Below are 13,551 nucleotides of genomic sequence, written 5' to 3' on the forward strand. Positions count from 1 at the left end.
GAGAGAGCCCATTAGCACCTACCCAAGCGCCCCGGGCCGTGCTGCAGGGCAGAGCCGCCGGGCAGAGCCAGCTCCCTCCTGCCACCAGCCAGGGGCCAGGCCTGGAGAGGAGACATTCCAGCCTTCTCCAGGAACGCCAGGCCCTCCTTGGGCAGCCCCGGCAAGGGGGTGGGTGGTCACCAAGCTCCTCCCTGGCCCGCCTGGGGGGAAGGTGGAGGGTTGGGCTGCAGCTTTCCAACCCCCCAGACCCAGGGAGGGGCTCCCCCCCAGGTAAGAGGCACCTGTATCCAGCCCCTTCCAGCCACAGCTCTGCACAAGGGGGCCAGGCTGCTAGCCAGCCGGGGCAGCCACCGCGCCCCCTCTGAGCAGGAGCACGCTGGGACCCACCTCAGCCGCAGGGTCACTGGCAGAGCCAGGCGGAACGCCCCGCCCTTCACTGCACGCGCCCAGGTGACAAGGGGTTAGGACGTAGACACCCCCACAGAGCGCTGGCCCCCGTGCGAGGCAGCCAGGCGCGTAGCTCGGCTCACACCCATCGCCCCCGGCTCCCTCTCGCACCCAGGCACTTCCAGGCCTGCCCCTCCGTGGACACGGCTTTGCTGCACTTAGGCCAGGGGGATCCCCAGCTACAATCACTGCCCTGCTGCAAGCCTGCGGCCGAGACGGGCGCCAGAAGCCCTCTGACACACGCCTGAGCTCCCCAATTCACTGCTGAAATTCCGGCACAGACACCTGACTGCTAAACCCGCTAGCCCCATGGGCTGTGCAACTCCCCTCGAGTCCGGGCCGACGGGCCGACGGCCACAGCTCTCACCCAGATCCCTGCACTCCCACAACCGCCCCTTCGTGGCTGCCCTGCCGGCTAGCCAGCCCGGGGGTTTCCCTGGAGCCCCGACGCTGCTGGCTGGGCCTTCTCTTGGGAATCGCCAGCACCAAGTCCCCCGGACTCAGCGGCGCCCCCGAGCGCTCCCCAGGGTTACCAGCTCACTCCAGCCTCCCAGCCAGGGCCTGGCGCCCCGAGGTGGCTCAAATGCCAGTGGAGACAGCGGGGCAAGAGGCCGCCCTGCTGCTGGACCCAGGACCCGCCCTATGCAGCAGGGACTAGCCTGTTACCCGGGGCCATTCTGGCTCAGGACGAAGCAATCGCCAAGGGCTCGCTAGCGAGTGTGTGTGCAGCCCCTTGTGCGAGGGGCTGGCGGTAGCTGCTACTGCGCTGCAGGGACCCGCATGGGCCCCACCACCCGCGGCTGAGTCTGTGCTCCAGGAGAGCGCGCGGGACGTGTTCTCCCAGCGGCAGAGGGGGGCCAGCCTGCGAGTGCGGCGGGAGCGGGGGCGGAGCTGCTTGAGACGCGCTGATGGCCCTGGCAGCCCCCCGAGCCGTCAGCTCTGCAGGTGGAGCCTGTTCCGTGGCTCCCCCAAACACGCTTGGTGCCGGGTACCTGCGTGCTGGCTGGCCGGGCACCTCTGGCCTGGCGCGTGTACAGCCGACCTGCCCGCGCCGGCGACTCAGCCGAGGGCAAAGCGCCTGCAGGAGAGCGGAGACCGGGCTCCCACGCCGGCCGGCCTGCGGGGAGCTGCCAAAGGGCTCAGGCGCCGCCTTGCCCCGGCCAGGACTCCCCACCACAACCACGCAGCGCTGCTGGGGCAGGCTCTCCGCTGGGTCCCCGGGGCTGCTGGAACGCACCCCGCCGGGCCTGCAGGGCACTCTGGGCCCAGCCCCTCCCCTGCGCCCGGAGCTGGCCAAAGCTTGCTGCAGGCTTGCTACCCCCCCCAGCTGCCTGGGCCCGGGGGGCTTCCCTGCGGCAGGGGAGACAGACTGGGGGGTTCTGGTGTCTCCTCACACACGGAGGTGGGGGGAGCTCGGCTGAGATGACCAGACAGCTCTTAGCAGACGTACACGTTAACCTGCCAGCCACCCGGGAGAGTAACTCGCAGACTGGCGCTGGCAAACGGACGGGCGCTTGCCGGTGTCTCCGGGCCAGTGCACCTAGACTCACTCCATCAAACCACGATGCCGGGGGGTCCAGTCTACTGGGACGTGGTTCTGACCCTCGCTAGGTAATCACGTGGAATCTGCTGGGACGGATCTTTCCGCGGCAAGTCACCGAGCGCCCCACGGCAGATCTAGGCACCGCCACTCACCGGCCTGCATTCTGCGGATCCCGCCGCGGAAGCGCCCGAACCGCCCCGCAGGAAGCCCTGTTGGAGCGCGGGTGCCCGCCTGTTTGTACTTACTTCAAGGAAAGAGAATAGTCGTGCTTGCTTGTTTGACTGTTCCTGACAAGGTAGCTACACTCCTTGCACAGCCGCAGCAGGGTTTCTGCGTCTGTCCGACTGATTGCTCCGTGATACCATCTGGGAAAGAGCAAAAACAGCGCAGCCGTGAGTCAGCAAGTCTCATCCGACAGAGCACGAGATGGCGTCAGCGCTGGAATCTGCGGGGGGGCTGGCGGGCGGAGAACGCTCCTCGCAGTGCGCTGGGCACCCCTAGAAGGCTGCTGCTCCCGGGCGAGCGGGGGGTAGTGAGCAGAGCCCCACGTCTCCAGCCACAAGCGCTACCTCGCACCCCTCTCAGGACCCTGGGGGCCCCGGCTGCCACCGCCCTGCAAGCGACCCCTTGAGGAGGAGGGAGCGTCCGTCGGGTGTGCGTGACGCCCCTAGCGGAGTCCCAGGCAGCGCTTGGGGCGACTGGAGGGCACGTGAGCAGCAAGGGTCCATGGGCCACCGTCACATGGCAGGAAAGGACGGTGGCAGTCTCTGCCCCCGCCCCCGCTCCTGTGGAAGAGGCGGGTCAGTCCAAGTAACTGACGTGCTCACACGACAGATCTAACGGGGGGGGGGGACCCCCGGGATTGCTAAACACGGGTTTGGCGCAGGAGAGCCCAGGAGGCAGGACGAGAACGGGCCTTCCCGCTCCAGGCCAGAGGCCTGCGTCCCAGACCCGCCGTGAGCGAAGCAGGCGCTCTCCTCCGCCCCGGGTGCTGCGCTAGCTCCCCCACGGGGCACCGGGCGCCCTGACGCCAAGCGACATCATGAAGGAGGGCGAGGGAGGAACCCGCCCTGCACCTGCAGCCCCAGCTCCCTGCTTTGCCGTGCGGGACTGGGCTGCCCCCACCCCACAGCACTGGCTCTAATAAATAAATTACTGGAGATTGCCTGGCTCCTAGAGCTGGAAGGGACCTTGAGAGGTCATTGAGTCCAGTCCCGTCCTCACAGCAGGACCAAGCACCATCCCTGACAAATTTTTGCCCCAAATCCCTAAATGGCCTCCGCAAGGATTGAACTCACCACCCTGGGTTTAGCAGGCCAATGCTCAAACCACTGAGCTCACCCTGGCCCCAGCCGCTCCAGGAGCCTGACCTGGGGTGCGACGAGGGGCTCGTGGGGAGAACAGCTTCCTGCTCCCGCGGTCACAGCTGAGCCCTGGCCAAGAAGCTCTAGCACCCGCCCCTTAGCGAGCGGAACGGCCACTGACGGGCTGCGTGCCAGGACTTGCCACACGCGGCACGGAAACCGGTCTCCTCCCCGCACCACCCTCGCCTGCGCCATGCCACGGCTCCCAGCCGCTGCGGGGTGAGGACACAGGCCACGTGGGGCCAGCGGGGAACGGGGGCCCAAGTGGTGCTGGAAGCCAGCTGGCCAGGCTGTTTCCCTCAGTTACCTGCAGACGGGGCGATTTCTGGGCAAGCCTTGTCCAGGCTCTCCTGGGAGGAGCTGGGAGCCGGAAACCTACCGCTTGGCTTGGGCGAGCTGAGCCCAGAAGCCACCCTGCACCGGTCCGATCTCACCCAGGAGTGCGGAGGGGGAGCGGAAAAGCAATCTCTGCCGTGCGTGCAGAACAAGCCACCCTGCAATGTCACACCGGCCAGCCCACGGCAGGGCAGTGCCCACGATACTGCCGCTACACTCGCAGGACCAGACGCCGCCGGCCCGGGCGCTGCCAGGCCAAGAAGAGACCAGCTCCCGAGCATCAGGAGCCGTCTCCACCCGCTGCCGGCACCTCTCAGCACGCTAGTTACACACGACAATTAGCGAGTCCGGCTGTGGGGCTGACATTCCGACTGTTCCTGGTGTGCACGCTGGGGGTGTCACAGCACAACACACCGGGAAGCCCAGGTGACCCGGTTCCTGGTGACAGTCTCCCGCCCCCAGGCGGAGCCAGAGCCTTTCCGGCGGTAACTCACATTTGCTTTTCCAGGGGCACGGCTGGATCCACTCTCTCCCCCAGGATCCCACAGAACTCCGGGCTGCCGTGCTTGGTGGGTTTGAAGCCGCCCCCGGGCGCTCGGAGCTGGCGGCGCCTGTCGCGGGAAGGCGAAGGAGAAGACTGCCGGTTCTCGCTCCCGTTGAACTGGGCTGCAAGAGACGGGGAGGAGACAACCGTTACCTCTCCAATCCTGCTGGCCAGACACGGCCCACGCGCACCCCCGGACGCAGCAGCCCAGAGGCCTGGGTGCGTTCCAATGGGGAGGACCATGCGCCCTGGCGAGGGATTAACAGTCCACCTAAGAGTCTGCACTCAACACGGAGCCTGACAGGCAGTCACGCTGCAGAACAACACCACGGCACCAGGTACCGGTCCAGTGTGAGATGACCCCCGCCTGGGCTTGTTCTCAGCACCTGGCCTGCGCCACGGGGGCAATCTGCGGCGCTCTGGGAGACGTGCTGTAGAGCTGCATTTCAGACCGTCAGGCCAGAGAGAGACAGGAACCCCGCTCCGCCCAGGGACTCGCAACTGCCCCGGGGAAACACGGACCCCCCCCGTCACAGGACTACACCCAGCGCACGGCCTGATGGGCGAGAATTCCCACGGCAGCCAGCCACGCCGAGTCTGGCGAGAGGCCCTGGTCGTGACCACACCAGACACACTCTCCGCCAGCCCCTCTCGCGGCGGCGTCCGTCCGAGCACCACGGAGCCTGCGAATCTCCCGCATCGCAACGCCAGTCCGAGGGGAACCCGAACGCAGCGCCGTGTGCTTCTATAAACTACACAGCAGAGGCGTGAAAGCCCCCCCCCCGTGCTAGCCATCTCAAAAGCCTGCACTGGAGAGAAGGCCACGAACGGGAGAAACGGGAGACAACTTCCCTTATACGTAAAAGTTTTGTGTTATCGGCTGTAAGATCAGTGCCCAGCCGCCCCCTTCTTGGGGAGCCTGCCAGACGCATGCTGGAGCCTGCCCTGCAGGGTGCTCTGGCTCCTCCTCGCCCGGGCGCTTTGCAGGAGGGGCCCTTCAGAACGAGACACAACGGCACGGTGCCCAGGGGGCTGCTCCCCGGTTACCCGCACACGTCCCTGGTGGAGCAGCACCGCTCTCGGCACACAGAGCCGCCACGCCACCAGCCTTGCCACGAGACGACGTGCGAATTCCACGGGTGGGAGGGCGCGCTGCCGCAGCCCCGCCGGCCCTGTCCTGCCGCCACGCCAGGCGTGGGCATGCCGGATGGGCACGGGGGGAGCGAGGGGAGCGGAGTTCCACCAGCGGCCTCAGGGCAGCTCTCCAGCGGGCAGGGAGGATGCTGGCAAGGACTGAGGGGACACAGGGACCCATCTCACGTCGACTGAACTTCACAGCAAGACACGGGCCCGAGCCCCACCGGGGTGGGACCAGGGCTGCCCAGAACGTCCAGCACGGCGGCTGTTCCCTTGTCTGCGAGAGCAGCTTGTGGAACCGTGCTGCTGTGGCCAACTGCCAGCGATCACAGGCAGAGCCAGCCTGAGAGACCGTGGGCCTGCTCTCCAGCCTTAGGCGCCCAGCCCCACACGCCCGCCGGGGAGTCACGCGGCAGGCGTGCACGAGTCACTGCATCAGGCCTGCAGCTCGCACTTGTCTGGGCCCGGCGCCAGCCCCCTGACACTGCGCAGCGCCAGGAACAGAACGAAGCCCTCGCACCGCTCAGCTCGCACGCTGCCACCAGCCAGGCCCACGCAGCACGCGCACGGCCATCCATGCACAAGCCCCCTGCCCCACCGCGGGACAGCGCAGCACTCGAAGCAGACCATCGCCCCAAGCGACGGGACAGTTACCTCATGGCCGTCCCCGCGAGTTACAGCCGCTCCTGGGGTCAGTGCGCCTGTAGAAATGTGTGTTCTGGCAGAGACGAAAAGCGGTGCGACAGAACGACAGCGCGTTCGACGAGGGCCTGCAGCTACGCTCGGTGACACCGCTGACACTAGCAACAAATAACCAGAGCCGGCGGTGCAAAGACAGCGAGCGGCAGGGACTGGCGGGGTGATTCCAGAAATCTCACCCGCCAAAAGGACTCCAGCTCCACACTGTAATGCAGGAGCAAAGACGCTGACAGGAGCCAACAAAAGACTCCAATGTATCAGAATCCATTTTAATTAAATGTCTCTTTGCAGTAGGTAATTTTAAGCTGGCAATAGTTTTAATTTAGTGCATCTTCATAAACGATAACTATTGTAATCCCTTAAAAGAATATTTGCATTTACACAAGCCATAAAGCGAAACAGCAGTGGCGGAACGTAATTAATTCACAACCACATGTGGCAAATAAAAGTAATATGAATCTGACATTTACAGAACAAAGCAATAGCCGTGCCAAGGAAAAGCTGCGGGTTTCTTTGCAGCCAGCACTCAAACAGTAACGACAGCGCACCCCAGCGTGCATGAAGAGGCGTCAGCAGGACTCAAGAACCCGTCCGCCCGGGCTCGAGGGGCCAGGTGTGTGTTCACACGCCCGGGAACTCAGGGTTATTTTGGAGCGAGCCCGGCGCGGTCGTGTTGCCCGGGCGCGCTGTGCCCTGCCTTCGGAAAGGTCTGGGTTTGCGCAAGGGCTCGCTGGAGATGGAGGCGGTGCGCTCTGCAGTCGCCCAGCGAGCAGCCTGGGTGCATGGCGGGGCCTCTGTCTGAACAGTCACGTCCGGCGCCTCGTGCAGGAGTCAGACTCCTCGCTGTGGCCGGAAACTCAGCCCCCCACGAGGCCTGCCAAGCACGTCGCTCGGAGCGAGGCGCCCCGGGACGCTGGGAGCGACGTATGTGCCCAAAGAGCCCAGCTCAGCAGCCCCATCCCCACCCCGGGCTGCGCTCCCTCACTGCGGAAGGGGCCTGCGCAGGCACGGCCAGGAGCCAAACCCACAGCTGGGCAGCAGCAGCCACTGGACGGACCCACGGAAGGGCTGTGGCCACGGCATCGTCCCTGCTAAGCCCCGAGCTGCCCGGGCAGCCCCACTCCGCCGGCCCCGCCCCTGCTCACCCGGGGAGCTGCCACTGGAGGAAACCCAGGCCTGGGCTCTGCTGGGTCCCTTTGTCCGGCAGACGCCCCCGGCGCCGACCCCAGGGCAGGCACGCCGGAGAGACTGGGCAATGAATGGGGGCAGGGGCAGGGGCAGGGGCAGGGGCAGGGGCAGGAGCCGTCTGCCGATCCCTCAGGCGACAGGGAGAAGCCCAAGCGAGAGCAGAGCTGCCCTCTCCCAGCCTGCCCCTAGGCGTGGGGTCCATGGCCAGAAGGCCACGGACTGCGGCATCAGCAGGAGCAGATCCGGCCCCGCGGGCTGGCCACGTTCCCCGGGCTCAGGGCAGCACTGCTCCGGCTCCTGCCATTGCCTGCTGGGTGCCTGGCTAGAGCACACCGACCGACCGGCCGCTCGCAAAGGCGCGGCCGTAACAGCGGCAGTACGGCCAGTCTTCTCCTGCAGCCCCCTGGCTCCGCTCCCCCCGGTCATCGTTACATCTCTGGGGAGACCCGCACCCAGGCCGCCTGCCGGGGAGACGAGCCCGGCACTCACCCGTGGGGCGCTGCAACCGTGGCACCTGCCAGTCAGCAACGCAAGGTGAGAGCCCAGAGCCCCCGCCCGGCCAGAGCTCTCCCCGGCGCCAGCCTCCCAGAGCTCTCCCCGTCCCGTCCCCGGCGCCAGCCTCCCGGAGCTCTCCCCGTCCCCGGCGCCAGCCTCCCGGAGCTCTCCCCGTCCCGTCCCGTCCCCGGCGCCAGCCTCCCGGAGCTCTCCCCGTCCCGTCCCGTCCCCGGCGCCAGCCTCCCGGAGCTCTCCCCGTCCCGTCCCGTCCCCGGCGCCAGCCTCCCGGAGCTCTCCCCGTCCCATCCCGTCCCCGGCGCCAGCCTCCCGGAGCTCTCCCCGTCCCGTCCCGTCCCGTCCCCGGCGCCAGCCTCCCGGAGCTCTCCCCGTCCCGTCCCCAGCGCCAGCCTCCCGGAGCTCTCCCCGTCCCGTCCCGTCCCCGGTGCCAGCCTCCCGGAGCTCTCCCCGTACCGTCCCGTCCCCGGCGCCAGCCTCCCAGAGCTCTCCCCATCCCGTCCCGTCCCCAGCGCCAGCCTCCCGGAGCTCTCCCCGTCCCATCCCGTCCCCGGCGCCAGCCTCCCGGAGCTCTCCCCGTCCCATCCCCGGCGCCAGCCTCCCGGAGCTCTCCCCATCCCGTCCCCGGCGCCAGCCTCCCGGAGCTCTCCCCGTCCCGTCCCGTCCCCGGTGCCAGCCTCCCGGAGCTCTTCCCGTCCCGTCCCCGGCGCCAGCCTCCCAGAGCTCTCCCCATCCCGTCCCCAGCGCCAGCCTCCCAGAGCTCTCCCCATCCCGTCCCGTCCCCGGCGCCAGCCTCCCGGAGCTCTCCCTGTCCCGTCCCGTCCCCGGCGCCAGCCTCCCGGAGCTTTCCCCGTCCCGTCCCGTCCCGTCCCCGGCGCCAGCCTCCCGGAGCTCTCCCCGTCCTGTCCCCGGTGCCAGCCTTCCAGAGCTCTCCTCGTCCCGTCCCGTCCCGTCCCCGGCACCAGCCTCCCGGAGCTCTCCCCGTCCCATCCCGTCCCCGGCGCCAGCCTCCCGGAGCTCTCCCCGTCTCATCCCGTCCCCGGCGCCAGCCTCCCGGAGCTTTCCCCGTCCCGTCCCGTCCCGTCCCCGGCGCCAGCCTCCCGGAGCTCTCCCCGTCCTGTCCCCGGTGCCAGCCTTCCAGAGCTCTCCTCGTCCCGTCCCGTCCCCGGCACCAGCCTCCCGGAGCTCTCCCCGTCCCATCCCGTCCCCGGCGCCAGCCTCCCGGAACTCTCCCCGTCCTGTCCCCGGTGCCAGCCTTCCAGAGCTCTCCCCGTCCCATCCCGTCCCCGGCGCCAGCCTCCCGGAGCTCTCCCCGTCCCGTCCCGTCCCCGGCGCCAGCCTCCCGGAGCTCTCCCCGTCCCGTCCCGTCCCCAGCGCCAGCCTCCCGGAGCTCTCCCAGTCCCGTCCCGTCCCCGGCGCCAGCCTCCCGGAGCTCTCCCCGTCCCATCCCGTCCCGTCCCCGGCGCCAGCCTCCCGGAGCTCTCCCCGTCCCGTCCCCGGCGCCTGCCTCCCGGAGCTATCCCCGTCCCGTCCCAGGCGCCAGCCTCCCGGAACTCTCCCCGTCCTGTCCCCGGTGCCAGCCTTCCAGAGCTCTCCTCGTCCCGTCCCGTCCCCGGCACCAGCCTCCCGGAGCTCTCCCCGTCCCATCCCGTCCCCGGCGCCAGCCTTCCGGAGCTCTCCCCGTCCCGTCCCGTCCCCAGCGCCAGCCTCCCGGAGCTCTCCCCGTCCCGTCCCGTCCCGTCCCCGGCGCCAGCCTCCCGGAGCTCTCCCAGTCCCGTCCCGTCCCCGGCGCCAGCCTCCCGGAGCTCTCCCTGTCCCGTCCCGTCCCCGGCGCCAGCCTCCCGGAGCTCTCCCCGTCCCGTCCCGTCCCCGGTGCCAGCCTCCCGGAGCTCTCCCTGTCCCGTCCCGTCCCCGGCGCCAGCCTCCCGGAGCTCTCCCCGTCCCGTCCCGTCCCCGGTGCCAGCCTCCCGGAGCTCTCCCCGTCCCGTCCCGTCTCCGGCGCCAGCCTCCCGGAGCTCTCCCTGTCCCGTCCCCGGCGCCTGCCTCCCGGAGCTCTCCCCGTCCCGTCCCCGGCGCCTGCCTCCCGGAGCTCTCCCCGTCCTGTCCCCGGTGCCAGCCTTCCAGAGCTCTCCTCGTCCCGTCCCGTCCCCGGTGCCAGCCTCCCGGAGCTCTCCCCGTCCCGTCCCGTCTCCGGCGCCAGCCTCCCGGAGCTCTCCCCGTCCTGTCCCCAGTGCCAGCCTCCCGGAGCTCTCCCTGTCCCGTCCCCGGCGCCAGCCTCCCGGAGCTCTCCCCATCCTGTCCCCAGTGCCAGCCTCCCGGAGCTCTCCCCGTCCCGTCCCCGGCGCCAGCCTCCCGGAGCTCTCCCCATCCCGTCCCCAGTGCCAGCCTCCCGGAGCTCTCCCCGTCCCGTCCCCGGCGCCTGCCTCCCGGAGCTCTCCCCGTCCCGTCCCCGGCGCCTGCCTCCCGGAACTCTCCCCGTCCCGTCCCAGGCGCCAGCCTCCCGGAGCTCTCCCCGTCCCGTCCCCGGCGCCAGCCTCCCGGAGCTCTCCCCGTCCCGTCCCCGGCGCCAGCCTCCCGGAGCTCTCCCCGTCCCGTCCCCGGCGCCAGCCTCCCGGAGCTCTCCCCGTCCCGTCCCGTCCCCGGCGCCAGCCTCCCGGAGCTCTCCCCGTCCCGTCCCTGGCGCCAGCCTCCCGGAGCTCTCCCCGTCCCGTCCCGTCCCCGGCGCCAGCCTCCCGGAGCTCTCCCCGTCCCGTCCCTGGCGCCAGCCTCCCGGAGCTCTCCCCGTCCCGTCCCGTCCCCGGCGCCAGCCTCCCGGAGCTCTCCCCGTCCCGTCCCGTCCCCGGCGCCTGCCTCCCGGAACTCTCCCCGTCCCGTCCCGTCCCCGGCGCCAGCCTCCCGGAGCTCTCCCCGTCCCGTCCCAGGCGCCAGCCTCCCGGAGCTCTCCCCGTCCCGTCCCCGGCGCCAGCCTCCCGGAGCTCTCCCCGTCCCGTCCCGTCCCCGGCGCCAGCCTCCCGGAGCTCTCCCCGTCCCGTCCCTGGCGCCAGCCTCCCGGAGCTCTCCCCGTCCCGTCCCGTCCCCGGCGCCAGCCTCCCGGAGCTCTCCCCGTCCCGTCCCGTCTCCGGCGCCAGCCTCCCGGAGCTCTCCCCGTCCCGTCCCGTCCCCGGCGCCAGCCTCCCGGAGCTCTCCCCGTCCCGTCCCGTCTCCGGCGCCAGCCTCCCGGAGCTCTCCCCGTCCCGTCCCGTCCCCGGCGCCAGCCTCCCGGAGCTCTCCCCGTCCCGTCCCTGGCGCCAGCCTCCCGGAGCTCTCCCCGTCCCGTCCCGTCCCCGGCGCCAGCCTCCCGGAGCTCTCCCCGTCCCGTCCCGTCTCCGGCGCCAGCCTCCCGGAGCTCTCCCCGTCCTGTCCCCAGTGCCAGCCTCCCGGAGCTCTCCCTGTCCCGTCCCCGGCGCCAGCCTCCCGGAGCTCTCCCTGTCCCGTCCCCGGCGCCAGCCTCCCGGAGCTCTCCCCATCCTGTCCCCGGCGCCAGCCTCCCGGAGCTCTCCCCGTCCCGTCCCCGGCGCCAGCCTCCCGGAGCTCTCCCCGTCCCGTCCCCGGCGCCTGCCTCCCGGAGCTCTCCCCGTCCCGTCCCCGGCGCCTGCCTCCCGGAACTCTCCCCGTCCCGTCCCCGGCGCCAGCCTCCCGGAGCTCTCCCCGTCCCGTCCCCGGCGCCAGCCTCCCGGAGCTCTCCCCGTCCCGTCCCCGGCGCCAGCCTCCCGGAGCTCTCCCCGTCCCGTCCCCGGCGCCAGCCTCCCGGAGCTCTCCCCGTCCCGTCCCGTCCCCGGCGCCAGCCTCCCGGAGCTCTCCCCGTCCCGTCCCTGGCGCCAGCCTCCCGGAGCTCTCCCCGTCCCGTCCCGTCCCCGGCGCCAGCCTCCCGGAGCTCTCCCCGTCCCGTCCCTGGCGCCAGCCTCCCGGAGCTCTCCCCGTCCCGTCCCGTCCCCGGCGCCAGCCTCCCGGAGCTCTCCCCGTCCCGTCCCGTCCCCGGCGCCTGCCTCCCGGAACTCTCCCCGTCCCGTCCCGTCCCGTCCCCGGCGCCAGCCTCCCGGAGCTCTCCCCGTCCCGTCCCGTCCCAGGCGCCAGCCTCCCGGAGCTCTCCCCGTCCCGTCCCCGGCGCCAGCCTCCCGGAGCTCTCCCCGTCCCGTCCCGTCCCCGGCGCCAGCCTCCCGGAGCTCTCCCCGTCCCGTCCCTGGCGCCAGCCTCCCGGAGCTCTCCCCGTCCCGTCCCGTCCCCGGCGCCAGCCTCCCGGAGCTCTCCCCGTCCCGTCCCTGGCGCCAGCCTCCCGGAGCTCTCCCCGTCCCGTCCCGCCCCCGGCGCCAGCCTCCCGGAGCTCTCCCCGTCCCGTCCCCGGCGCCAGCCTCCCGGAGCTCTCCCCGTCCCGTCCCGTCCCCGGCGCCAGCCTCCCGGAGCTCTCCCCGTCCCGTCCCGTCCCCGGCGCCAGCCTCCCGGAGCTCTCCCCGTCCCGTCCCGTCCCCGGCGCCAGCCTCCCGGAGCTCTCCCCGTCCCGTCCCGTCCCCGGCGCCAGCCTCCCGGAGCTCTCCCCGTCCCGTCCCGTCCCCGGCGCCAGCCTCCCGGAGCTCTCCCCGTCCCGTCCCGTCCCCGGCGCCAGCCTCCCGGAGCTCTCCCCGTCCCGTCCCGTCCCCGGCGCCAGCCTCCCGGAGCTCTCCCCGTCCCGTCCCGTCCCCGGCGCCAGCCTCCCGGAGCTCTCCCCGTCCCGTCCCGTCCCCGGCGCCAGCCTCCCGGAGCTCTCCCCGTCCCGTCCCGTCCCCGGCGCCAGCCTCCCGGAGCTCTCCCCGCCCGTCCCCGGCGCCAGCCTCCCGGAGCTCTCCCCGCCCGTCCCCGGCGCCAGCCTCCCGGAGCTCTCCCCGCCCGTCCCCGGCGCCAGCCTCCCGGAGCTCTCCCCGTCCCGTCCCCGGCGCCAGCCTCCCGGAGCTCTCCCCGTCCCGTCCCCGGCGCCAGCCTCCCGGAGCTCTCCCCGTCCCGTCCCCGGCGCCAGCCTCCCGGAGCTCTCCCCGTCCCGTCCCCGGCGCCAGCCTCCCGGAGCTCTCCCCGTCCCGTCCCCGGCGCGGCACTGCTCAGCTCAGTGCGTACGGCTGCAGCGAGTGCCGTGTTGTTCACCTTGGGGAGCTGGGGCCATGGCCTGAGCGCCGGGCCCGGAGCCCTGCCCCCTGGGCCCCCGCACGCAGGAGACACGAGGGGCGGGCCGCCGCCGGGCTCCTACCTGCCAGGGCCGGGAGGGTGACTTTGTTCCACTCCCAGGGCTGATCGTACTCGTCGGCGGGCCTGTCGTCGTCCTGCGGCAGTTTGCTCTCGCGCGCCCGCTGGCTCCGCAAGCTGTCCGTGTCCGACTCCACCCCGCTGCCCTCCGGCTCGTAGGGCGTGTCGTAGAGCTTCATGCCCCTCTGCTGGGACGTCCCGCTGTCCTGCCGCTGGAATTCTGCGGGCAAAGAGAGCGAGCGCTCGCGTTAGGGCGACAGCGACTGGACCGCTAGCCTGAGCGTGGCCACGGCAGCCCCGCCCGGAGGGACGCTGCTGCAGACAGCGAGCCACCCAACGGCTGCCACGGTCCGTTCTCTGCTAGGCCACGGACCCGAGTCTCCACCATCAATATTTCACACGTGCTCCAGCCAGCGGCCCGGCGGCGATGAAACGTCTGCAGCGGAGGGACGTGCCGGGACGCGACCGCGCTTGGACGAGCAGTGCTCCCAACGGATCTGGTTCTGCCAGCTCCTTTGAGCTCTCCGCCCTTCCCA

The 13,551-nt window shown here is 71.2% G+C and overlaps 1 protein-coding gene across 2 annotated transcripts in view; it reads right to left on the reverse strand.

The window, feature by feature from the left end:
- Positions 1-13,551, reverse strand: part of SHB (SH2 domain containing adaptor protein B) — a 38,288-nt gene that overhangs the window by 826 nt on the left and 23,911 nt on the right. Inside the window, exons 3-5 of one of the 2 annotated variants that reach the window (XM_075931226.2) lie at positions 13,020-13,235; positions 4,185-4,356; positions 2,236-2,355 (exon numbers count right to left, since the gene is read on the reverse strand). In XM_075931226.2, the coding sequence (XP_075787341.2) occupies positions 2,236-2,355; positions 4,185-4,356; positions 13,020-13,235 (508 nt within the window). The remainder of the gene's footprint in view (positions 1-2,235; positions 2,356-4,184; positions 4,357-13,019; positions 13,236-13,551) is intronic. The other variant, XM_075931227.2, reaches the window with a different exon arrangement.

This window comes from Pelodiscus sinensis, chromosome 6 (assembly GCF_052426305.1).
Source record: "Pelodiscus sinensis isolate ZL-2025 chromosome 6, ASM5242630v1, whole genome shotgun sequence".
NCBI classification, from domain to species: domain Eukaryota; kingdom Metazoa; phylum Chordata; order Testudines; family Trionychidae; genus Pelodiscus; species Pelodiscus sinensis.